Below are 14,184 nucleotides of genomic sequence, written 5' to 3'. Positions count from 1 at the left end.
AGTGGATAGGTCTCTGAGTTCAGATCCCAATTCGTCGGTTCAGTTCTGACGTACGTCGAACGTGACCGACTGAATGGGAACCATAAACTAGAAAATACATGAACTGAAGACATACCAACACAGGGAACCGGGAGATGTAGATGAGACAAAGATACGACAGACTGACAAACACAAGGAGCTTATAAAGGGAAGAAATCAAGAGGGAACAGGTGAAATCAAACACTAATCAGATAACAAGGGGGGAGGGATCAGACAATTACATGAGCACATGCTCAGAATGACAAAACCCACATGTGCACACAAGACAGGACAGGCATGTGACACTACACCCTCCTTAAGGAGCGGCTACTAGACGCCTGAGAAGTAGAGAAGACCAGGGCGGGACGGGGGGGCAACAGACCAGGGCGGGACGGGGGTGAAAAGACCATGGCGGGACAGGGGGAACAGACCAGGGTGGGACAGGAGGGACAGACCAGGGCAGAACAGGAGGGATAGACCAGGACGGGGCGGGAGGGACAGGGGAAACAGACAAGGAAGGACCAGACCAGGGAGGGGTCAACAAGGGAAAAATGGGGAAAACAAAAAATTCAGGAGGCCATAGTGGCCCACAAAGTTCAAGCGGCCAGTGCTGCCCACTGCATCCAGGTGGCACAGGCAGAGCAGGGCGCCTCAGTGGTGCAGGTAGAGCAGGACACCTCAGCGGTACAGGCAGAGCAGGGCGCCTCAGTGGCGTAGGCAGAGCAGGACACCTCAGCGGCACAGGCAGGGCAGGGCACCTCAGTGACGCAGGAAGGCAGGGTGCCTCAGCGGCACAGGCAGGGCAGGGCGCCTCATCGCCGCAGGCAGAGCAGGACGCCTCAGCGGCACAGGCAGGGCAGGGCGCCTCAGTGGCACAGGCAGAGCAGGGCGCCTCAGTGGCGCAGGCAGAGCAGGATGCCTCAGCGGCACAGGCAGGGCAGGGCGCCTCAGTGGCGCAGGCAGAGCAGGACGCCTCAGCGGCACAGGCAGGGCAGGGTGCCGGGGAAACTTCTCCGGTCCAGCTGTGTCCACCGGCACTGGGATCACCGGCGTCGGGACCATTGGAACACAATCCACCCTCACACGATCCACCGGCACTGGGACCACCGGAACACGATCCACCGGCACTGGGACCACCGTAACACGATCCACCGGCACTGGGACCACCGTAACACGATCCACCGGTACTGGGACTACCGTAACATGATCCACCGGCGGAGTTTTGCGGAGAAATTTTCGTCTCACAAATAAGAAAGTACTTAGAGCGAACGAAAATCAATTTTGCATTTTAAATAAATAAGCTTATTTGGATGTGCACCGACGTATATGTTTCACATGTGCAATGTATCTCAGATACCGCTCTGACTGCTCGATGGCTCGCTTGCTCAACACAACTCAATGTTACAATATGACATAATTCCAGTCAATTCTGCTAAATTCTGATAGGCTGGCTTAACAACCACTCACAAGACTCCCTGCATTACTCTACAGCGGACAAGGAAATATACAGTGCCTTGCGAAAGTATTCGGCCCCCTTGAACTTTGCAAGCTTTTGCCACATTTCAGGCTTCAAACATAAAGATATAAAACTGTAATTTTTTGTGAAGAATCAACAACAAGTGGTACACAATCATGAAGTGGAATGAAATTTATTGGATATTTCAAACTTTTTTAACAAATCGAAAACTGAAAAATTGGGCGTGCAAAATTCTTCGGCCCTTTTAGTGCAGCACACTCTCTCCAGAAGTTCAGTGAGGATCTCTGAATGATCCAATGTTGACCTAAATGACTAATGATGATAAATAGAATCCACCTGTGTGTAATCAAGTCTCCGTATAAATGCACCTGCACTGTAATAGTCTCAGAGGTCCGTTTAAAGCGCAGAGAGCATCATGAAGAACAAGGAACACACCAGGCAGGTCCAAGATACTGTTGTGGAGAAGTTTAGAGCCGGATTTGGATACAAAAAGATTTCCCAAGCTTTAAAAAGCACTGTGCAAGCGATAATATTGAAATGGAAGGAGTATCAGACCACTGCAAATCTACCAAGACCTGGCCGTCCCTCTAAACTTTCAGCTCATACAAGGAGAAGACTGATCAGAGATGCAGCCAAGAGGCCCATGATCACTCTGGATGAACTGCAGAGATCTACAGCTGAGGTGGGAGACTGTCCATAGGAGGACAACAATCAGTCGTATACTGCACAAATCTGGCCTTTATGGAAGAGTGGCAAGAAGAAAGCCATATCGTAAAGATATCCATAAAAAGTGTTGTTTAAAGTTTAAAGTAAAACCTGGGAGACACACCAAACATGTGGAAGAAGGTGCTCTGATCAGATGAAACCAAAAAATGTATCACCTTACCACTGTCCTACTGTATGAGAGCAGTAGGACAGTGGTAAGGTGATAAATCAATTGATTTTATCAAGTAAATCCTACATGTTGTTTTTTTATCAGTGTTTGCCTATCCCAATAATATATATACAGGTCCTTCTAAAAACATTAGCATATGTGATAAAAGTTCATTATTTTCCATAATGTAATGATAAAAATTAAACTTACATATATTTTAGATTCATTGCACACCCACTGAAATATTTCAGGTCTTTTATTGTTTTAATACTGATGATTTTGGCATACAGCTCATGAAATCCTCATCTCCATAAAGCTTTTCAGCAGCTGGAAGCATGAAGTGCTCCAAAATCTCCTGATAGCTAGCTGCATTGACCCTGCCCTTGATAAAACACAGTGGACCAACACCAGCAGCTGACATGGCACCCCAGACCATCACTGACTGTGGGTACTTGACACTGGACTTCAGGCATTTTGGCATTTCCTTCTCCCCAGTCTTCCTCCAGACTCTGGCACCTTGATTTCCGAATGACATGCAAAATTTGCTTTCATCCGAAAAAAGTACTTTGGACCACTGAGCAACAGTCCAGTGCTGCTTCTCTGTAGCCCAAAAGTGGCTTGACCTGGGGAATGCAGCACCTGTAGCCCATTTCCTGCACACACCTGTGTATGGTGGCTCTGGATGTTTCTAGTCCAGACTCAGTCCACTGCTTCCACAGGTTCCCCAAGGTCTGGAATCGGTCCTTCTCCACAATCTTCCTCAGGGTCCGGTCACCTCTTCTCGTTGTGCAGCATTTTTTTTGCCACACTTTTTCCTTCCCACAGACTTCCCACTGAGGTGCCTTGATACAGCACTCTGGGAACAGCCTATTCGTTCAGAAATTTCTTTCTGTGTCTTACCCTCTCGCTTGAGGGTGTCAATGATGGCCTTCTGGGCAGGGTCGGGTCGGTAGTCTTACCCATGATTACGGTTTTGAGTAATGAACCAGGCTGGGAGTTTTTAAAAGCCTCAGGAATTTTTAGCTTTTAGGATTAATAGCTTGTTTAGAGAACCTTTTTATGATATGCTAATTTTTTGAGATAGGAATTTTGGGTTTTCATGAGCTGTTTGCCAAAATCATCAGTAGGCTATTAAAACAATAAAAGACCTGAAATATTTCAGTTGGTGTGCAATAAATCCAAAATATATCAAAGTTTAATTTTTATCATTACATTATGGAAATTAATGAACTTGTATCACATATGTTAATTTTCTGAGAAGTACCTGTATGTATATATATATATATATATATATATATATATATATATATATATATATATATATATATATATATATATATATATATATATATATATATATATATATATATATATATATATATATATATATGTATGTGTGTGTGTGTGTGTATATATATATATATATGTGTGTGTGTGTTGTGTGTATATATATAGACTCTGCTATCGAATGCAACCAGATACAGATGTAATCTTCCTCATTGAATTGTCAAACTTTGATCTGATTTTAAATTACACCGAGTTATAGGCATGATAAATAAACCACTTTAATTTTATACATATTTTTAGTCAATGAATAATTTGCACGTGTTATGTATTTAATTGTAACCTTGAGTTATTTATTTTCTGTTTGTTTGTTTAACAGTTGTATCATATTAGTAGTAATGTGCATGTTGTAAGTAGTGTCGTTGTTGTACAGTTTGTAAATCTGAAATTATATCGAGATTGAGAACTGATCTTCGATTCAGGTCTAATCACAGGTGGTGGTTTTCTGGAGTCCGAACATTCTCAGGCATTGCTAATGCATCCCTAAACGCATCGATTCAAGAACGAACGCACGGCACCGGGCACTGTTATTAAGTAACCAATGCTTCTCTTAGGTTTAGCAACAAACGTCCTCGTTTTGTTACCAAATAGAAAAACGAAACGTCATTTTAGGAAGTCCAGATTGAACATTTTATTGTCATTCACTAGCGCGTTTCAATGGCAGGGGACGAAAGTGTCTTTCTGAGGGCGAAGGATCGGAGTTATAAGGGGCTGACAGAAGGTAATGTTACGGTTAGCTGAGGCTAGCTAATGTCTATTTACATTATAGATAATGCTGTGAAACTTTTATCATAAGACCGTGTTTTGGTTTCTGGTAGTTAATATATTTTATAAGCACTGCAATCCAATTCCTTGTAAAGTCGTTGAGCAAGTTGCAGTAGCTACTTACAAGTTTTTGACAAGTACACTACCGTTACGACTATTATTTTGATAACATACCTTTCAGTATTCTTTCTGTCTCTAACAAACCACCTTGGTAATGTGACGTAGATAGCTGCAGCAGGAATAACATGTCACATGACGTAACCAGCGTTGACCTAAGGCTATTTGTGTAAGTGGGTTAAAATACTCTAAATCTGGATTTACTTTAGTAAAATAAAGGTCAGCCAAATGATTACTCAAGACTAAACATATCAAACCTGGAATACATAGTAAAAAATATCAACAGTATATGCAATTATTATTCACATGATATTGGGGAATCTGTTATACAACAGAAAAAAGTTCTTCACTTCAGTGTTTGCGCCACATTACCATGAAGTTTGCGAGAACAAACCATCTTTGACATAAACAACAAACTATATGGGCAGTATTTTCTCTCTGTGAAATTCCTATTTATTTTGCAATCCACAATAACCTCACATGACTGCTTAAAATATAAAAAGATAGGCCAGCTCTGTGTAGAGTGCTACAAATGACAACATATTTTTGTAGGCTAACCCAAGTTAGCTTCACCCAGGTTCCCTCTGCAAATTTTTCATTTGATTTTTGGATTATTACAGAATCTGTGACCAACACAATATCATGTTTCATTCCCGGTTTGTTCGTTATGATAATCTTCACAAAAGAACACAACTTTTATGAATTTTGAAGCCTAAATGCATTTTTTTACAGTCTATGGGCTATACATGTCAATGTCACCACCCGTAAGCACTAAGCACAGACAACTCTGTCTTTATATAACAAACATTTTCCTGAGTTGGTATAGTTTGCAAGAGCTCAGCTTTAAACCTCTGTAGTCCCATAGCCACTTACCATTTCAAGACAACTAAAACTCCTTTTAAAAAACACAAGGGGGTATTACTGATATATTATATATCATAGAATAAATCATGACAATATCTTGAGCTTGCGTTATCACCTTATTTAGGCGTTTATTCAAAATTCCATTGACTTTGACACTAAATCCGGAAGTGCTAAAATTGCTAATTTCTGGGTTTTGGCCAACCAAAATACATAATTCTGGCAGCAATCTATTGCTACCATTAATGTTGGTAGTGCCAAAAGTGCATTATTAGTGTTAAAGTATTTGGCAAAAGAATGCTAGCTGGTTCTGTTTAGTGAATCAAAAACAGCCGTTTTCGTCTAGTGGAGAATTCTCCCTTTAACTTAATGTTGCAATGAAACAGATGTAGCAACAAATCTTTTTTTCTATTTTGTGACTGCATACAGTTCAGTACAAGAAAAAAGTCGCATGTGGCATTTTAATTAAAATGAAAAGGGCCAAATTAAAAAACAAAACAATTGAACATAGATGCTGGTGGGTTTAACATGTAACACTTCACAATTCAGTTTTCAGACCATACAATTCAAATGCAATTTTTGTTTATTTGTGTACTTCATAAATCTTTTTTTTTCTAAAGAGTGACTTCAGAAACAATAATTTCTAATAATTTAAGACACCGATCAGGCATAACATGGCATCATGACAGGTGAAGTGAATAACACTGATTATCTCTTCATCACGGCACCTGCTAGTGGGTTGGATATATTAGACAGCAAGTAAAAAAAAAAAACCCTTCAAAGTTGACATGTTAAAAGCAGGAAAAATGGGCAAGCACAAGGATTTGAGCGAGTTTGACAAGGGACAAATTGTGATGGCTAGACAACTGTGTTAAAGCATCTCCAAAACTGCAGGTCTTGTGGGGTGTTCTTGGTCTGCAGTGGTCAGTATCTATCAAAAGTTGTCCAAGTAAGGAACAGTGGTGAACCGGTGACAGGGTCATGGGCGGCCAAGGCTCATTGATGCACGTGGGGAGTAAAGGCTGGCCAATGTGGTCCGATCAAAAAGACGAGCTAATGTAGCTCAGATTGCTCAAGAAGTTAATGCTGGTTCGGATAGAAAAGTCTCAGAATATACAATACATCGCAGTTTGTTGTGTATGGGGCTGCATATCCGCAGACCAATCGGTGCCTGTGCTGCCATCCTTGTGGATGTTACTTTGACATGCACCGCACATGTAGTACCTACCTAAGCATTGTTGCAAACCATGTACTCCCTTTCATGAAAACGATTTTCCCTGGTGGCTGTGGCTCTTTCAGCAGGATAATGTGCCCTGATACAAAGCAAAAGTGGTTCCAGAATTGTTTGAGGAGCACAACAATAAGGTGTGGACTTGGCCTCCAAATTCCCCAGATCTCAATCCAATCGAGCATCTGTGGGATGTGCTGAACAAACAAATACGATCCATGGAGGCCCCACCTCCCAGCTAACAGATCTAAAAGGATCTTCTGCTAACATCTTGGTGCCAGATACAGCACACCTTCAGGGGTCTATAGGAGTCTATGACATGTCAGGACTGTTTTGGCAGCAAAAGGGGGGCCAACACAATATTAGGACATAATGTTATGCCTGACTACAAATATCCATTGATTATGTAAACAAAAAACAAGAAAAATGTGCAATTTTTCAGTTTTACATTGTATGGTCTGAAAATTGAATTGTGGAGCATACACGGACCCAGATGAATCGTTGAAAATGAAATTAGAAAATAGATTTGAAATTTTTATTTCATGCAGACTTTAACAGTTTTGGTGTTTTTCAGTGTTTCAAGTGTTTTGTATCCCTGCATGATTTCTCTGCTTCACTGTTTATGTAAATCCAGTCTCAAATCTTCATCTCAGACTAATTTCTTGCTTATTCTTTGCTTTGCATTGGAACTGTTGACATCTGCAGCGTTTTCCCTTTTTTAATGTGAAAAACCTACAGCAGAGACTGTTAGTGGATGCTGTGAGTTGAGTTGATATTTTAATGCTTTATCACAGGAGGCTTTTATCTTGACTTATGATTAGGTTAGCAGTATTTGAAAGCTCTGGGAGTCATCTGAGATATCCCTCTGATTTATGTTTGCTGAAAGAGGCTTGTGCTTATCGACTGTCATGGGAGCTTTGTCTGCTTCTCTCAATTCATGTTGTTTAAAGTTGCCTGGAAATAGTTTCCAGTCTCTGGGGACTATACATGAAAGAGTTAGACAACAAACAAGATTCCAGGCAGCAGATGGTACATTTTAAATGCTTTTTGAGTTGGTCAGATATGTTTTTATTATATTTATTTATTTTAACCAGGATATGCTTTCCCAAAGAGATGCTCAAACAGTTATTTTAACATATGTTTAATGACAAAATAGGTTTTGAATTAAGAACTGATTCTTATTCAAAATTCCGTTAACGTTTCTGGCACATGCATTTTCTGGAATGGAATAGCATACTGAAATATGCTGAGTTTCCTACTTTACTTAAGCTGACAAGTGTAGCTCAGTTACTGAACAAATGACAGTCAGTTCTTTTTAGTGAATCATAAAAACAACTACACAACCATGTCTAACTCCCAACCGAATGACTTTGGGTGAACTGGTTCTTAAGTAAATGACTCTTATGAGCTGGCTCTTTTCAGTGATTCAAAAATATACTGCGCAACCAATGTAGTCTGTCTTTTCAATGAATGACTGTTATGAGGTAGGTCTGTTTAGTGAATCAAAAACATAGAGTGCAACCAGTGTAGTCTGAATCACTCCCCAGTGAATGATTATTTTGAGTCAGTTTTTTTAGTGAACTAAAAAATATACTGCGCAACCAGTGAAGTCATACTCCCCAATGAATGACTCTTATGAGGCAGTTATTTTTTAGTGAATCAGTAACATACTGCACAACCAGTCTAGTCTGACTCTCCAATAAATGGCTCTTATGAGATGGTTCTGTTTAGTGAATCAAAAACATAGGGTGTGACCTGTGTAGTCGATTTACTCCCCAGTCCCCACTGAATGATTCTTTTGAGCCAGTTCTTTTTTGTGATTAAAAAATATACTGCACAACCAGTGTTGTCCGACTCTCCAATGAATGATTCTTATGAGGTGGTTCTGTTAAGTGAATCAAAAACATAGGGTGCAGCCATTGTTGTCTGACTCCCAAATGAATGACTCTTATGAGGCAGTTATTTTTAGGGAATCAGTAACATACTGCACAACCAGTGAAGTCTGACTCTCCAATGAATGACTATTACGAGCCGTTATTTTTAGTGAATCAAAAACATAGAGAGCAACCGGTGAAGTCCGATTCACTCCTCAGTGAATGACTCTTATTGGGTGGTTCTGTTTAGTGAATCATAAACATAGGGCGCGACCAGTGTAGTCCGATTCACTCATCAGTGAATGACTCTTAGGAGCCATTTCTTTTTAGTGATTCAAAAATATACTGCACAACCAGTGTTGCCTGACTCTTCAATGAATGACCATTATGAGCCATTCTTTTTATTGAATCAAAAGCATAGCTAGAGTCTCTAGCTATGCTTTTGAAGCAACTGGTGTAGTCCGATTCACTCCTCAGTGAATTACTCATATGAGCCATTCCCTTTAGTGATTTAAAAACATACCGCACGACCAGTGTAGTTCGACTCTCCAATAAATGGCTCCTATGAGGTGGTTCTGTTTAGTGAATCAAAAACATTGGGCATGACCAGTGTAGTCCGATTCACTCCCTAGTGAATGATTCTTATGACCCGCTTTTTTAGTGATTTAAAAATATAGTGTGCAAACAATGTAGTTATGAGATGGTTCTGTTTAGTGAAACAAAACGTAGGGCTTTTCCATTGTAGTCTGACTCCCTAATGAATGACTCTTATGAGGCAGTTATTTTTAGTGAATCAGTAACATAGCCTACTGCACAACCAGTGTAGCCTGACTCCCCAATGAATGGCACTATTTGAGCCAGTTCTTTTTTAATGAATCAAACACACAGCTTACAAGTAATTGTGAGATTTAAATCTTTCATTGTTCATATGACAATATGTAGCTAAAGATACATCGGAATCATTAGATTCTTTTCCCTTCTTGGCTACACTGCCAGGAAATTCACCTAGAAATTCACTATTTTTCTTTTAGCTCTTGAGGCTTGCTGTTCTATCAAAAACCTCTTCACATACTTGGCGTGAGTGAGTATAGTGAAAAGCAAAGACAAGTCTTGTATGATGGTCCCAGCAGAGGTATCCTCTTCATTTATATTTTCAACAAGTTTTAATGCTGGAAGTTTCTCAAAGAATCATGGCTTTTTTCCTGCCGTTTTTGTTTTCTTATTACACAAGAGCTGCTGTACGTGAAGGTGTTACACAGCTGAAGTTGCTATAAGACAAGCGAGACAAACGTTTCCACACATTCCAAGTCTTAAGGGCTGTGCCCTTAGCTGACTCTCGCTTGAGAGAAAGATTTTATAAATACTTTAAAAATAGTTTGGTAGTAAGCATCTTATGTAATGTTTAATTATGTAAAGCAGTGTATGCATTATACACAAACAGACCATTAATAATTGAGATTTTTACAGTAGATAGTTTGTAAGCTTCAGGTTATTTTCTTTCGTCCTTCCCAGATGAACAGAAGGAGTGGAGCGGGCCTTTTTATTTCATTCAGGCTGCAGACCCACAGCTGGGTCTGATGAAGGCGTGGAGGACTGGAGACTGTGATTCTGGAGGTGATGAGTGGACGGAGGAGGTCAAGCTCACAAAGCAGGCAGTCCAGGCCATCAACAAACTACAGCCCAGACCTCGCTTCTTGGTCCTGTGTGGAGACCTGGTCCACGCTATGCCTGGTAAGCCACCTTTTCTACTGAAATTGATCTGATGGAATGTTCTGCACTGCAATAAATGCTATTCTTATTTAGTATTTTTTTTCTTGTTTACAGTCCAAATATTTAAATATTTTTCATCAAGATGCATTTACTAGATAAGTAAAATGACATAAGATATTTTTTCTTGTTTTCTGTGGAAATTTTTTACAATGAAGTGAGTTTGTGCTTAAAACAGGCAAAATGATCTGCCAATGGGGTGAGAAAAATTATCTTATTTCTGTTTGGGACGGAAACAAGAAACAAGATTCAATCAGAAACAAGATTATTTTTCTAACCCCATTTGAAGATAATTTTAGTTTTAAGCAAAAACTTACTTCATTTTGATTTTATTTTCAAAGGTGCCCTAGAATGATTTGAAACAATATGTTAGATTGTTCTCTGATATCTACATAGAGGGTATGTGGCTTATTTAAGGGCAAAAATTGTTCAGATACAGTTTTACAGGTCCATTTACAACCCTATAAATTGTCCCTATGATGTAATGCTCTGTTTTTGCCTTATTTGGAATAGTCATTAAAGGGGGGGTGAAATGCTGTTTCATGCATACTGAGCTTTTTACACCTTTAAAGACTTGGATTCCCATCCTAAACATAGACAAAGTTTCAAAAACTAATGTTGGACGTTTGATGGAGTATTTCTGTGTTAAAAATACTCCTTCCGGTTTCTCACAAGTTTCGGCGAGTTTTTTTCGAGTATGGGTCTACTTGACGTTAAATAGATCGGAAGGTCCTTGTATGGGCCGTACGGGCTCTTCTCCCGGTAGGGTGCGCGCGCGCGTGACTAGAGGGAGAGAGAGGAAATGCACGCTGTAAACAGTCTCTCAGGTGCAGATCCAGTCATCCGTGAACACTTCTGACGCGCCCTATGGTTGCACCGCGCTCCACTTTATTCCTATGGGTGACTTCAAGCGACTTCAACGCTTCAGCACAGCATTCCGGGAAGGCAGCGCTGCATTTGAACCGATTTGAACGCAGAAATGACGGGAAGCTTCAAGGCATCGCTTCAGTCGCGTCGCAAAGTGGATTTCCACGGTCACTGCTGTCACAGGACTTCACCAAATCATACCAAAGAAGTGTGTTTTTGACAGAGCGGTCCCAGCGATAAAGTTCGGTCCTGCTTTGGAAGCAGCCGGTGAGTTAAACTGCTTCAAATGTCTGTGCTGTTGCTTATCGTCGCGTGAGTAAACATCAGTAAAGGACACGATCGCGTGCTTCGTCATTCAAATGCGCTAACGGTTACTCCATTGCTGTTCTGTATAACACTAGTCTGACTCTGACGTGCAAAACCGTTTTGCTTGCTACTGCTAAGGTTTAGTCACATACAATAGTCCATAAACCGAATCATGTCCTCTTAAACTGCGCGTAAAGACACACAAAGGCCCCTAAATACAGTACATACCACAGAGACGGACATCCTGATGTTGTCGTTTCTCCTGTTCAATTTATTTCAGCCTCAGATTTGATTGTTGATCATTTCTGTATTAGCTGAGATAGCTGAGCTGGGTTTCTCCACGCTTGAGGACGTCACCGCTTTGTGCGCGCTCGTCATTCTTTAGCTCCGCCCACACGATAGGCCTCCAGGCGCTCAGTTTTTTCCGGAAAGACTCGGTACAGCCCATATTTCTTTTATAAATATGATAAATCTAAAGACTTTTCGGAGATATGAAGGATGCAATACTACTCTATAGGTACTCAAGATTGACATGAGATTGACTGAAACTGAGTGTTTCACCCCCCCTTTAATATTAAAATTAGAGCTCTGCTCTGATTGGCTTATTTCAGCAGCTCACAGCACACAGCAGTTCAGTTGTTCAGTAAAGCGGTGAGTCCTGACCGTCCTGACAGAACACAGACCGACTGAATGACACTTTAAGCAGAACATCTCAAATGGAGATTGATAAAATGCAGCCGACTTGTTTATTGGTGTTTTCAGCGCGCGAGAGAGCTCGCGTGCATATGGTTGCAAGATTGTACATGTTTAGGTAAAACTCCAGATAGTATACGTGTTCTTTTCACAGAAAAGCTCTTTTTGGGGGATTTAATTACTGAAATGCCGAACACTCTTCATTCCCTCAGACAAAACCAAATCCAGTGATTTTAGACTCTTCTTTTTTCGTCAATGATATTGCATGTTTATATAACGTTAGTCACAGTGTAGGCTACGCAGTGACTGTGATGTACTCTTATTACAAGCATGCAAAAACATCATACTTAAGTTCTAAAAAATATAAATATTTTTATTTTTACTAAATGAATAGCCTTGACAAATGACTGTCGTTTCTGACAATGAACATGTTTGGAGAGATGCAAATGTTGGGGGCTTGCATATAAATGATCCCCAATGCTTGCGTCACGGTTGGGTTTATGTTGAGAAGCACTTATTTTTCTGTGGTGTTTTTCATGCACGAGATTTACATATGAATGAGGAGGCAATAGTGTTTGAGACTCACAGTATGTGATGTCCATGTACTGAACTCTCATTATTTCACTATGGCAAGGGCACCTTTAATAAAACAAGAAAAATGTATTTAGTTTCTTTATAGAACATGCATCTTGATTTAAGAATTGTTAAATATTTTGACCAGAAACAAAACAAAATTACTAAGTAAGAAGAGCATTTTTTTGCAGTGTGGTGGTATGATGATATACACTGATCAGGCATAATATTATGACCACTGACAGGTGAATAAAACGGATTATCTCTTTATCACGGCACCTCTTAGTGGGTGGGATATATTAGGCAGCAAGTGAACATTTTGTCCTCAAAGTTGATCTGTTCATTTTAATTATTGTGTTAATAATTATTAATTGATTATTTTATAATTTATCATTCATTTTAATTATAAGAAGAAGTTTGTTGAGTTGCATATTAATTTCCGGTCACAAAAATCATGCAATTTCACAGGTATTGCTGTCAACTACTAAAATTTCTGAGATAGATCTCATGTAAAATGAGAAATGGGACCGGTTCATTTCTTGAACAAAAAGATTTACATTTATTAGACAAAAAGCACTTTTAGGTTCATTTATTTTACAGTTATGATTAAAGAGGCAGGGTCTCTTGTGCAGAGTCTCTTTTTCAAGTTCTTTATTCTTCAAAAATTATTCTTCCGCTAATCTTTGAGGTGGCTGTTATGAAATGGAGCTGTGGACCATCTGCATGAGCCGACTACCTGCAATCTTGACACTTATCTAATTGCCTCAGCTCAAACTGCAAAGCACATGGGGAAATAAAAAAATCACTTCTAAACAGGCGGCAGTTATCCTACACACATGAATGTGCTGACTGGAGCTCACCTGTGAAGGTGACGGGAGTGTTTATACATTTGGTTTCATGTGTCAGGTGTTTGCGCTAATGTCTTGCGCTTGAGTGCCAGTCTCAAAGCGACAGTACATTTGAAGCCGTCGTAAATGTTTCTCACAGCATGAATTTAAATCACCCAAATGTTGACAGTAACTGGTTTTTCAATGGCTGACTTATCAGATTATCCCCTTTTAGAATCTGAGGGAACTCTGAAGTGTCATATTTGCTTGATTTAATACGAGTCCAGGTTTGTGGCTTCCCTGCTGAATGTAATTTATAGGTCAGGTTATGATAAGCTGCCTGTAAAGGCACATCCATGGAACTTTATGAGGTTTGAAGACCTTTAAATGGTCTAGCGTCAACACCCATTAGTGTCAGGCCAGAAGAGCAGGCAGACGATGCCATATGCATTACACGCCATGTCCATCATGCAGCCTGTCTCGTATCTCTGCTCCACACGGGCTTCGCCAGACCTATGCCACTTTCTCCTCACCCCGTCTTAATTAAAGTTGGTATGAAACAGAAGCTGCGATAGTCTTTTCTTAACTATTGT

At 40.2% G+C, this 14,184-nt stretch overlaps 2 protein-coding genes across 2 annotated transcripts in view; both read left to right on the top strand.

Annotated features, from left to right (window-relative positions):
• Nucleotides 1–569: 569 nt before the first annotated feature.
• On the top strand, nt 570–1,160 carry LOC137055703 (circumsporozoite protein-like). The gene has a single exon (XM_067429583.1). It carries the CDS (start codon nt 570–572, stop codon nt 1,158–1,160), a length of 591 nt encoding a protein of 196 aa, XP_067285684.1.
• Nucleotides 1,161–4,176: 3,016 nt separating this feature from the next.
• Nucleotides 4,177–14,184, top strand: part of cpped1 (calcineurin-like phosphoesterase domain containing 1) — a 38,686-nt gene continuing 28,678 nt past the window's right edge. Inside the window, exons 1-2 of the mRNA XM_067429879.1 lie at nt 4,177–4,434; nt 10,071–10,289. Coding sequence (XP_067285980.1) covers nt 4,371–4,434; nt 10,071–10,289 — 283 coding nt within the window. The 5' untranslated portion in view covers nt 4,177–4,370. The remainder of the gene's footprint in view (nt 4,435–10,070; nt 10,290–14,184) is intronic.

The sequence above is a fragment of the Pseudorasbora parva genome, chromosome 21 (genome assembly GCF_024679245.1).
Source record: "Pseudorasbora parva isolate DD20220531a chromosome 21, ASM2467924v1, whole genome shotgun sequence".
Taxonomy (NCBI): Eukaryota; Metazoa; Chordata; class Actinopteri; order Cypriniformes; family Gobionidae; genus Pseudorasbora; species Pseudorasbora parva.
Note: the sequence above shows the minus strand (reverse complement) of the source record. Positions and strands in the feature narration are given on the sequence as shown.